Below are 12,176 nucleotides of genomic sequence, written 5' to 3'. Positions count from 1 at the left end.
CTGTCAATTTATATGAGGTAATTATAGATGTATGCAAAAAGTCTATTCATAAAAATATTCATTGAAATAAAAAAATATCTTCATAGATAATGAAAATTCACTCATCTATAAAAACTTATCAAAAGTCAATGTCATTGAAATATTAAAATATTTCAAAAAATAGAAAAGTAATAAAGTCCATGATTTTCACAAAATGTGTAACTGAAGATTGACTTTGTTTTGAATTGGCAGGTTTTCAGGGACTATATGGACATAAATAAATATATTTAAAATATTCTCTGTTACTTGGTATCCAAAATTTTACTTCCCTGAATCATTTTCAATATGGTGAAGAATGAAAATTCAGGAATGAGTAGCCTGATGCCCAACAGTCCTCTAGTCCAATGTCCCTTTTCCCCCACCTACCCTCTTTTTTTACTTTATTTTATTTTTCAGCTTTACTAAGGTATAATTGACAAATAAAAATTGTATATATTTAAGGTGTATAACTTGATATTTGGATATGAATATACATTTTGAAATGATGACCACTATTAAGTGAATTAACATATCCATCATTTTACATACCACAGTATCACAGTTATCATAATCTTTTTTTTTTTATTTTGTTTGAGAATGCTTAAGATCTACCCTATTGGCAAATTTCAATGATACAATACGGTATTGTCAAATATAGTCACCGTGCTGTACATTAACTCTCCAGAGCTGACTCATTTTGCATAACTGAAAGTGCATACCCATGACTAATATCTTCCTATTCCCCTTCCCTCTTCTTAGCAACAACCATTCTTCTCCCTGAATCTGATTTTGAATATTTTAGACTCCACATATGAGTGATATCATGAAGTATTTGTCCTTCTGTCTGGTGTATTTCAATTAGCATAAGGAGCCAGGTTTATCCATGTAGTTTCAAATGATAGAATGACTTTTTAAAAAAATAGTTGAATAGTGTTCTCTTGTATGCATATACTGCATTTGCTTTATCCATCTATCTTTACATGGATATCTAGATAGTTTAATGTCTTGGCTATTTTGAATACTGCTGCAATACACTTGGAATAATAGGTACCTCTTAAAGATTGAGATTTCATTTCCTTTGTATTTATAATAAGAAGTGGGATTATTGGATCATATGTGTCTTTTTTTTTAATATCTGGAGGCATCTCTATACTGTTTTCTCTAATGGCTGTTAAAATTACATTGCTGCCAACTGTGCACAATGCTTAATTGAAGAGACTATCCTTTCTCCATTGTATGTTCTTGGCACCCTCATTGGAAATCAGTTGACCATAAATTTATGGATTTATTTCTGGGATCTCTATTCTGTTCCACTGGTCTAACTATCAATTTTTATGCCAGTGCCATGCTCCTTTGATTACTATGGCTTTGTAATATATTTTAAAATCAGAAGGTGTGATGCCTCCAACTTTGTTCTTGTTGCTCAAGATTTCATTGACTATTTAGGATCTCTTGTGGTCCCATATGTATTTTAGGTTTGTTTTACTATTTCTATAAAGAATGCCATTGATTTTTTATAGGAATTGAATCCATAGATAATTTTGTTTAATACGAATATTTTAACAATATTAATTCTTCCATTCCATGAACACAGGATGTCTTTCCATTTAGTTGTGTGTTTTATTTCCTTCAACAAGTTTTTTATTTCTTTGGCTAAGTATATTACTAAGTATTTTATTCTTTTTTGTTGTTATTGTGAATGGGATTTTCTTAATTTCATTTTTAGATAGTTCATTATTAGTGTATAGAAAGCCACTGTTTATTGCTTGTTGGTTTTGTATTATACCATTTTACTAAATTTGTTCATCAGTACTAACTTTGGACTGATATCATAGGTAATTAAAGTAAATCCTCTTTTTAGTTTTAAGTGGTTTCTGAGAGTTAGGCAGATTTTCAAATATACTATCTATAATAATAAAAGCATAATATGCTAATTAGTCCAGACAGTTGAACGACCTTCCGGACATCCTTCTGGACGACCTTCCAGACAAAGCCAGGGCTGCGAGGGCCGAGCCCCTTGCACAATTTCATGCATCGGGCCTCTAGTATAAGTATATTTTTACATACATTTTTATATTACAAATATATTTATATATACACTTATCATATTATGCACATGTTTCATATACATACATATCATCTTGTACTCATAATCTCTAATTTACAGCAAAAATGTTCAAAATATAATTTCCTCAAAGTTTTAAATTTCAACAATTTTACAGACTGCAGAACCTAAATCAAACCAAATACACTTCTCATAAAATTAAAAATCTCTTTACAATAGTAAATTGCAACTCCATACTTGAGAGGCCCGAGAACTCATTTCACTTTGATTTCATATACTTTTTGGTTGCCAGTCGAGCCACACGCTAAAGCTCAGGTTTGGTCTGAAAGCACCCTTCCTGACGAAATGAGCAGTGTGTTGAAGGGCCAGGGAGCACTGCTGGTGTGTACTGGAACCTGTAGAACATAGTTCTCTTGACCATTAATCAACTTTCCTGTCAGTTAACATTTTCAATAAAAAAAATTATAAAAAATAGAAGGCCCTTGTCTTTTAAATTTGACAAATGCAATTTTTTTTAGGTCTAATGAAGAACCAGACTGTGACAAATTGTTATGAAATTATATGTTTTGGGAATGGATATTTTGGATAAATTCACTTAAGTATTATGTAAGTTGATAAAATACAAAAGAACATTTAGGATTAGTATGATTTGTTGCCAATATATAAAGCCTTATATCACATGTATTATCATTTAAACATAATACTTATTAATTATTGTCCTATAATTAATTTTTACTATTAAGAAGATGTTTCAGGCATACTATAATTTGTAATTTAGCTAACATATATTCTAAATATTTTACAATTTCATTATCAAGACAATAATCATTTTTGAAAGAAATATTGCTAAATGATATAAGAATTCATTAAAAATAATTATTAAGAACATATAAGATTTAGCAGCATTTTCTTCATTTTCAGAAACAACTCATATTCAAAACAGAAGTACTTAATATTTTTAACTTTATTTTTCTCATTTAGATGTTTTCCTGAACTATTTAATTTTCACTTTCCCTTCAATTTCATTAACAATATAATTACTGGAAGGTGTGTTTTAGTTAAATGTGGAGGATAACCAATAAGTATATTGTAACTAACTGAAATATTATAGTAAAATTACAGTAACAGAAAACAAGCTTGCTAGGAGCTTGGTGCAAGGAGATTTAACTACAAAGGAGCAGAGGAAAATTTTAGGGGTGATGTAACTTTGTGGTGCTGGTTACATGACTATGCATTGCTCAATAGTTCTTAAATGTCTTTAATAGGGTGGCTTTTACCATATGTAAATCAGACCTTGAAAATAAATGACAAAAATTAAAAATATTACAGCATTTACAAATAAGATCTCAGGTAAAAGTAATGTAACTCAGGGAAAGAAAAATTAACTTTCCATAGCAAAAATCTAAAACAAAACATTACCTTCTTTTGCATGTTGGCCTATTTACTTCTCTTATTGAATAATGTCTGGCTAGTTGATTAAGAACCTGAATCTATAAATGGCTTTGTTTGATAAAATATTTTTATTATATGTATTTAGGAGCTGAAGGCAATACAAGGGTTAAATAAATCAATTAATAAGAAAAAATGTAACTTGTCAACAACATAAAAATAATTATTCTTGATAACTTACAGGAATTATTGTGTAGTGTTTACTAAAAATCTTTATTTTTAAACAACTCTCAGCTTCCATCATATTGACTATTCATTAAAAACCAAAAGGTTCACAGCTAATGGAAAGCTTTGATATAGAAGGTTATGCTGGAAATTGTTTTAAAAATAAAAAATCCAATCTTTGACTAAATGTAAAATGCTTGCTGAGGAAAAGATATTGGTAACTATGACCTAACAGTTCCAAGCTTCTTAAAGAAGCATTAACAAACAGGTGTGTGTGTGTGTGTGTGTGTGTGTGTATACATATACAGGATGGGCCAAAAGTAGTTTTACAGTTGTTTGTTTGGAAAATAATAATACAAGAATAACTGTTTCCCATAGTCACAACTGTAAACCTACTTTTGCCCCACTTTGTACTTTTTACATACATACTAAAATGTATGTACATATTTTTCTCTATATGAATTCTGTTTTAAAATTAATTTTATTATAAAAAACTTAATATTTTTGTAACTACTTTGAATGGAAACTCATGTCTAGTGCTCACACAAGAGTAAATTGATGTCATAAAGTTACTGACTAGGAAATTAGTATATATTCCTTAGTGAAATGACAGTCAAAATATTTTCTACCACTAGGATAAAACTAGTAAAAATCTGATGAGCAAAAAAAAAAAAAAAAGAAGAAGAAGAAGAAGCTTTCAAATTCTAAATTGTCTCTCATTAAGACACACTTCTGGCTTTTGTAACTTTTGAGCAGCATACTCCAGACACACTGAGCTCTTACTCAGTTATTATCTGCATATGACTTTCTTTTCAATGACAGGTATGCCTTTCTTCATCTTCACCTAAGCAACCTATATTCAACTCTCAGACCCCAGCTCCAATATCATCTCTTCTGTAAAATTTTCTCCTTTGCCAAGTGATTAATAATACTTACATTGTATTGAGATAGTCTGTGAGCAAACACTCCATCTACTAGTTCTTTACATATATCTATTGCTTAGTAGATAGAAGCTGTTTAAAAATTTTTACTTGAGTTGAAATACTTGTAAAATTTATCCTGTATCTAGTTTTAATTTTCCCATGACAACACTTTTTAAACATTTCTAATTAGTGTGCAGTCAGAGAACTTACTTTGAAAGGAATTATAATCAATATAGTAATTAACTAGCAATAGTACCATGGGGAGAAGCCAGAGAGATTCTTATTTATACAATTAATTCATCCTGAAACTGTCATTCATTTGTTCTCTTAACAAATGATCATTTGAACAAATATCAGGTGCTATGATAGACACATAGATAGTAAGATATAAGGAGAAATTAGAATCAGATATCGTAAAAATGTTTTGTAATTTACTGGAGGATTAGCTCATCACACAGATGAAGATAAATCATTATGGGAAATCAAAAAGAAGAAATACTTAGTGAAGCAAGATGCATTTGTACTAAACCTTATAATAAAAGTGAACATCAAAGGATTGATAATAGTACCCACTTCAAGGGGTCATTTGTAATGACTAAATAAACTTTTATATATGAAAAAAATATTTAAACAATAGAAATCTATACAATATTCAATATTAAAATTTGAATATGGAAAAATGGAGTCAAAGAGAATCTTTAGTGGAAAATATAGCAAGAACAGAGATTCCATAGTTTTGTCCTTGTTATATAGGAAGTGAAAGACCATTGCAGAAAAGGAACTACAGTAAAATGAGAATAAAGACTTGGACATTTTCTTCCCTAAGTATAGGAAATGGAGAATTTTGGATGGATGGGAGTAAGAGTGCAAAGGGGCTCTTCATTCTTTTATTAGCCAAGAACAATATATTCTAACACACAAAATCAATTCTTAATTTTAATGTGAAATATTATTAAAACAATGGTGACCAGATTATCTCCTTTTTTCCATATAAGATTGGTATACAGAGTAGTGATCCATTAAAAATCTTTATTTTTTACCCCCAATCCTCACTAAAGGATATGTTTTTTTATTGAATTTGGAGAGAAGAGGAAGGGGTAGAGAGAAAGAGAAAAACATTGATTTAAGAGAGAAACATTGATCAGTTGCCTCCAGTCAGCACCCTGACTGAGGATCAAACCTACAACTTAGGTATGTGCTCTGACTGGGAATTGAACCTACAATGTTTTGGTGTATAGGATGGGATGATGCTCTAACCAACTGAGCCAATCAGCCAGGGCTCCATGAAAAATCTTGTTTAAACCATTCAAACACCAATTTTCTAAGTAACAATAGTCTTTGTGAGTGGAATGTAAAAATAAAAAATGAGAATTAAAGAAAAATAATAGCAATAAAAATGATATGTAATGCCACAATAGAAAAAAATAATTCCACAGTTACACAAATAACAAATATTAAGCAAGTTGGGGTAAATGACTCCATATTTAGAAAAAAATATTAAAATCAATATTAATATTAAATAATTTGTCTTTATACCCATATCCTTTGAAACTTAAAATTTACACTTAAAGCTGGTTTTATTGATTTTTAGCCAGGATATTTTAAACCTAATAAAAACAGTTGCTAAATAGTATTCGTATGTCTATGCATTTTCTATTTTTCTTAAGTATAAAATACAATGTAATTCTTAAAGTAAAAAAATACTTACTCAAATGAGGATTAACAGGAGCTACAAAAAAGCAAAAAATAATGTTAGAATGGCTTGAATGTCTTTTAGCAATAAAAGTCTAATCAGTGTCTCATAGTTCTTTACCAAAGCTTAATGATCTTTCCCACTGTGACCATGGAGAATTATATTTGCAATCCATTTTTTTAGAGGGGATTGACTAGACCCTACTTTGGAGCTCAGCAATAACAGCCAGAAAGTACCCAAAGATCAATGTTTAATAGCATGTGGAATTTGTCATCTTCCAAAAAATGGAGTTGCTGACCTTTTATATCTTAACCAGTTCTAAGCAAAATGCAGAAATATAAACTGAGGCTGACAATAGGACAATATATAATCTAGATGTTTTAATAACGAAAGCAATTATCCAACAGAGAGTACACCTTAGTTTCTTTGGCTGCTATTTACTTCTGGTGAAAATAAAATGGTATATATGAAAGTAAAGCAATATTCATATCACATGATGTATGTGTCCTAAAACAAATCGCCACTTCAATGCTGCTTTGTTTAATTACATTCACACACAGGTGTGCACACACAAATAGTTTTCAAATGTTAAGCAACACATTTGAATTTTTGTGCACCAGAAGAAATATTTATCTTAAAAAGACTAATTGTGTTTACAAAAAAGTAACAATTGATTTTTTTAAAGAATGTATTTTTATTGCTTTTTTAAACAGAGGAAGGGAGAGGGAGAGAGAGAGAGAGAGAAACATCAATCGGCTGCCTCCTGCACACCCTCTGCCCTGGATGGAGCCCACAGTCTAAGCATGTGCCCTGACAGGTAATTGAACCAGCAATCTTTTGATGCACTCAATCAACTGAGCCACACCTACCAAAGCACCAATTGCTTTCTAGTTGAAGAGTATTAAACACTTTAAATTTTACTAAAAGAACAACAAAAATATATCTACCCTAAAAGACAAATGGTATCTGTAGATATTGAGTAATTATTTTTTATTTTTTATATATTTTATTGACTTTTTACAGAGAGGAAGGGAAAGGGATAGAGAGTTAGAAACATCAATGAGAGAGAAACATCGATCAGCTGCCTCCTGCACACCCCCCACTGGGGATGTGCCCACAACCAAGGTACATGCCCTTGGCCGGAGTCAAACCTGGGACCTTTCAGTCCGCAGGCCAACGCTCTATCCACTGAGCCAAACCGGTTAGGGTGACATTGAGTAATTATTTATCACTTGGAAAGAAAGTTCCATTCTCTATGAAGGAAAGCATTATTGTAGTCTCCCAAGATTACAATGGGTAGCTATTCTAACCTGCAAACGTTTATGTACTCTACTGTTAATTCCTATGTTAGATATTAACTACTTATGTTAAACTTGGGACTCTACTAGTGAAGTATGAAAGTCAATAAATGTATAACATGCACAAAACATGTTCATATGTAATGTTACATTAGTACATTGAGATCAATTTTAACAAAGTGAGTTAGTTTCCTAATCAATTACTTACTTTTGCTATTTCCACATAGAGAAGACAGACCATTCCAATTACTTAGTTGTTTTTATTATTCTGTATTCCCCATTAAAAATGATGAAATAATTCCCCATTAAAAATGATGAAAGAAGAAACTATACATTCACTAGTTCCATTGAAATGGAGAAAAAATAATTGTTTTTCTTTCAAAATATCGATGTATTTTAATTGAAAGTTAATTTATAAAAATCAAAATTATTTCATAATTAAAATAATATAATATTGTCTATGTATTACCTTTCAAAGGAGTAAACATCTCTGAATTATAATTTAATTCTAAGAAATAATTCACAACTAGAGTTCAATTTCAATTATAGTTCACTTTCAATATTATTTTGTACTAGTTTTAGGTGTAGAGCATAGTGGTTACACAATCATATACTTTAGAAAGTGTTCCTCCCAATATTTCCAGTACCCACCTGGCACCATACATAGTTATTGCAATATTATTGACTATATTCTCTATGCTGCACTTTACATCCTTGTGACTATTTTGTAACTATCAATTTTTACTTCTTAATCCCTTCATCCTGTCCCCCAACCTCCCGCCCCTATGGAAACCACCAATCCGATCTCTGTGTCTGAGTGACCAGACTGAATTTTAATTGTCTTCTCATATGACGTTTTTAGTCACAAAGCTCAGTAAAAATAACACAATTATGCTTGTGAATATTTGCCATTATAAGTTCTGAATAATGAAATGAGTTCATTTTCTTATTTTGATGGAACTTGATGTCTAATTTCATATAAATACAGGTATACAGTTAAAGTATATTTTATTCCTACCTATATTAAATTAGTAATTTTAATGAAATGTTTACAATTTTAATAGGTATACTTAAGAATGTAAAGATAATTAAAGAAAATTACAACTAAGCATAATATTTATTTTCAAGATTTATTTATTTATTTATTTTATTTTTGTTACTCCTCACCTGAGGATATTTCCCATTGATTTTTAAAAGAGAGCGGAAGGGAGGGGGAGAGACACACAGAGAGAAACATTGATGTGAGAGACACATTGATTGGTTGCCTCCCTGGACCCATCTGACAGGGGTCAGGGGTTGAGCCTGCAATCAAGGTACAGGTCCTTTACTGGAATCAAACCTGGTATTCTTCATTCTGCATGCTGATGTCTATCCAATGAGCCAAACCGGGGCTCCAGATTTTTTATTTTAGTTTGTTGCCTCATATCCTATATAATAAAAGCCTAATATGCTAAGTATCTTATCGTTCGTTTTACCATTCGATCAGTCACTATGAAGTGCACTGATCACCAGGTGGCAGATGCTCTGACTGATAGGTTAGCTTGCTGCTGGGGACTGGCCAATCAGGACTGGGTGAGACAGGCCAGACATGCCCTGGAGCCTTCCTGTGGTCTCTCCCTGGCCCCTATCAAAATTATTTCATAATTAAAATAATATAATATTGTCTATGTATTATCTTTCAAAGGAGTAAACATCTCTGAATTATAATTTAATTCTAAGAAATAATTCACAACTGGTTCTACTGAGTTTATAGTTTCATAATTGTTTAACTTTATAAGACACCAAAACTTTCTGAATCTAATATCTTCAACTTTTAAATAAATAAATATTAATGCATAGTTTCTAATACCCCGCCATATTAAACAGTCCAAGTTTTATAACTTGGGGGTAAGGAAAATAAACGTTAGATAAGAGGAGATATTGTATTATGTACCCACCAGCCAAAGTCAAATCATCTTCTGTCACCATATACTTGGCAACTTTACCCTTTACTACTCCCCACCCCCTTGGGGTGGTGGGCACACAATGCAATATACAGATCATGTGTCATTGAAATGCAAACTTAAAACCTATATGATCTCATTAACCAGTATCACCCTAATAAATTTAATTAAAACTAAAATAAAAGATAAGAGGAGATAATATTTCATATTTTAAAAAACATATAAAACTAAAACTTTATAAAAATATATTGGGATGCTATCTAGTGTTTGTTCAATGAAATAATAGTAGTGATTAAAGAATATCAATTGTATTCTGCATAATATATAAATATCACTAACATTAAATATACTAGAGGCCTGGTACATGAAATTTGTGCACTGGAGGGTGGGGGCCCCTCTCACAGTACCGGAGCCCCCAGGAGATGTCCTACTAATGGCTTAGGCCTGCTCCCATGGAGCACTCTGGCCGTGGAGGCTCGGAGCAGGCGCCCCGTGTGTGTGTGTGTGTGTGTGTCTGCTGGGGGCCTGCCCCCAGCCGTGCTGTGGAGGCTTGGAGCAGGTGCCCCTCTGTGTTGATCTCTCAGGTTCCGGCTGCGCATGCGTATTATTCTCTCAAACTGGGGCCGCACCCGGCCCCTCCTCCTGAGCTGGTTGTGACCATTATGGAGTCCTGACCTCATTGCATATTACTTCTTTTTATATATATATACTAGAGGCCAGGTGCACAAAAATTTGTGCACTCGGCGGGGAGGGGGGTCCCCCAGCCCGGCCTGTGCCCTCTCGCAGTCTGGGACCCCTCAGGAGATAACGACCTGCTGGCTTAGGCCTGCTCCCGGGTGGCAGAGGGCATGCCCAATCCCTAGGTGCAGCCCCTGGTCAGGCTCAGAGCAGGGTCGATCGGGGGGTTGGGGCGCCGCCCCCTGTCACGCACAGAGCAGGGCCCATCAGGGGGTTGAGGAGCTCCCCACTGTCACGCACAGAACAGGGCCGATCAGGGGATTGGGGCACTGCCCCCTGTCACTCACAGAGCAGGGCCCATCAGGGGGGTTGGGGCTCCATACCCTGTCACACACAGAGCAGGGTCAATCAGGGGGTTGGGGAGCTCCCCCCTGTCACGCACAGAGCAGGGCCCATCAGGGGGTTGAGGAGCTTCCCCCATCACTCACAGAGTAGGGCCAATAGGGGAGTTGGGGCACCGCCCCCTGTCACACACCGAGCAGGGCGGATAAGGGGGTTGGGGCGCTGCACCCTGTTACAGTCAGGGCAGGGCCAATGGGGAGGTTATGGCTCTACCCTGTCACACACAGAGCAGGGCCCGTGGAGGAGAGGGGGGGAGGCCGGGGTGCCGCACCCTGTCAAACACAGAGCCACAGGGTGATCAGGGGATTGGGGAGCTCCCCCCTATCAGGCACAGAGCAGGGCTGATCAGGGGGTTGGGGCACCTTCCCCTGTCACGAACAGAGCAGGGCAGATAGGGCGGTTGTGGCCCCGCCCCCTGTCACTCACAGAGCCGCAGGGCGATCAGGGGGTTTGGGCGCTGCCCCCTGTCACGCTGATCCCGGTGCCGGGAGCCTCGCTGCTCTGCTGATCCCAGTGCCGGGAGGCATATTACCCTTTTACTATATAGGATAGAGGCCTGGTGCACTGGTGGGGGCTGGCTGGTTTGCCCTGAAGGGTGTCCTGGATCAGGGTGGGGGTCCCCATTGGGGTGCTTGGCCAGCCTGGCTGAGGGGCTGAGGGCCGTTTTCAGGTGACTGAAGCTCCCAACCGCTCCTTTTTTTCTTTTTTCTTTTTTATTCTGGGCCAGCTTTAGCTCTGAGGCCTCAGCTGCTGAAAGCCGGTTTCTGGCCTTTGTTTTTCCTTCTGTATTTGATACAATGTTGCGGTCAGGCTGGCTGAAGTCCTGCTGACTGAAAGCTGGTTTCTGGGGTTTTGTTTAGCTTCTATATTGGCAACATAGTTTCTTAGAGTTGCAGCTCAGAGGCCGGCAAGTTAAGCGGGGAACGTTAGAGTCCGCCATCACTGAAGCAAGCAAGCCTCATGTTCGCTTCAGTGCAATGCTGCCGGCCACCATCTTGGCTGGATATGCTGATTAGCCAATAAGAAGGGTAGCGGTCGTACGCTAATTACCATGTTTCTCTTTTATTAGTGTAGATAGATGTTTTATTTATTTTTTTTTTGGTTAATCCTCATTTGAGGATATTTTTCCATTGATTTTTAGTGAGAGTGGAAGAGAGAGAGGGAAAGTCAGAGGGAAACATCGATGTGAGAGAAACATACCGATCAGTTGCCTCCTGCACAAGCCCTGACCAGGGCCTGGGCCAGGGAGGAGCCTGCAACCAAGGTATGTGCCCCTGACTGGAATTGAACCCAGGACCCTTCAGTCCACAGGCCTACACTCTACCTACTGAGCCAAACCTGGTAGGGAATAGATATTTTCAAAGGACACATTTAAAAAAGATGCAGTGATTCTAATACCTTTACATTCTTTGATCTTTAATGAATATGCCACTCTACATTACACAAGGTAACACAAAAGTAGGTTTACAATTGTATGTGAAACACAGTTTATTCTTGTATTATTATTTATTAATTATTGTATTATTTTCCATACAAACTACT

The 12,176-nt window shown here is 35.4% G+C and overlaps 1 protein-coding gene across 1 annotated transcript in view; it reads right to left on the bottom strand.

Moving 5' to 3' along the window:
• Nucleotides 1-12,176, bottom strand: part of MDGA2 (MAM domain containing glycosylphosphatidylinositol anchor 2) — a 339,368-nt gene that overhangs the window by 53,462 nt on the left and 273,730 nt on the right. The window contains exon 9 of the mRNA XM_070431541.1: nucleotides 6,329-6,349. Within this exon, the coding sequence (XP_070287642.1) occupies nucleotides 6,329-6,349 (21 nt within the window). The remainder of the gene's footprint in view (nucleotides 1-6,328; nucleotides 6,350-12,176) is intronic.

Source organism: Myotis yumanensis, unplaced genomic scaffold (genome assembly GCF_028538775.1).
Source record: "Myotis yumanensis isolate MYYU_CA2020_CCGP unplaced genomic scaffold, mMyoYum1.0.hap1 SCAF_1, whole genome shotgun sequence".
Lineage (NCBI taxonomy): Eukaryota > Metazoa > Chordata > Mammalia > Chiroptera > Vespertilionidae > Myotis > Myotis yumanensis.
Note: the sequence above shows the minus strand (reverse complement) of the source record. Positions and strands in the feature narration are given on the sequence as shown.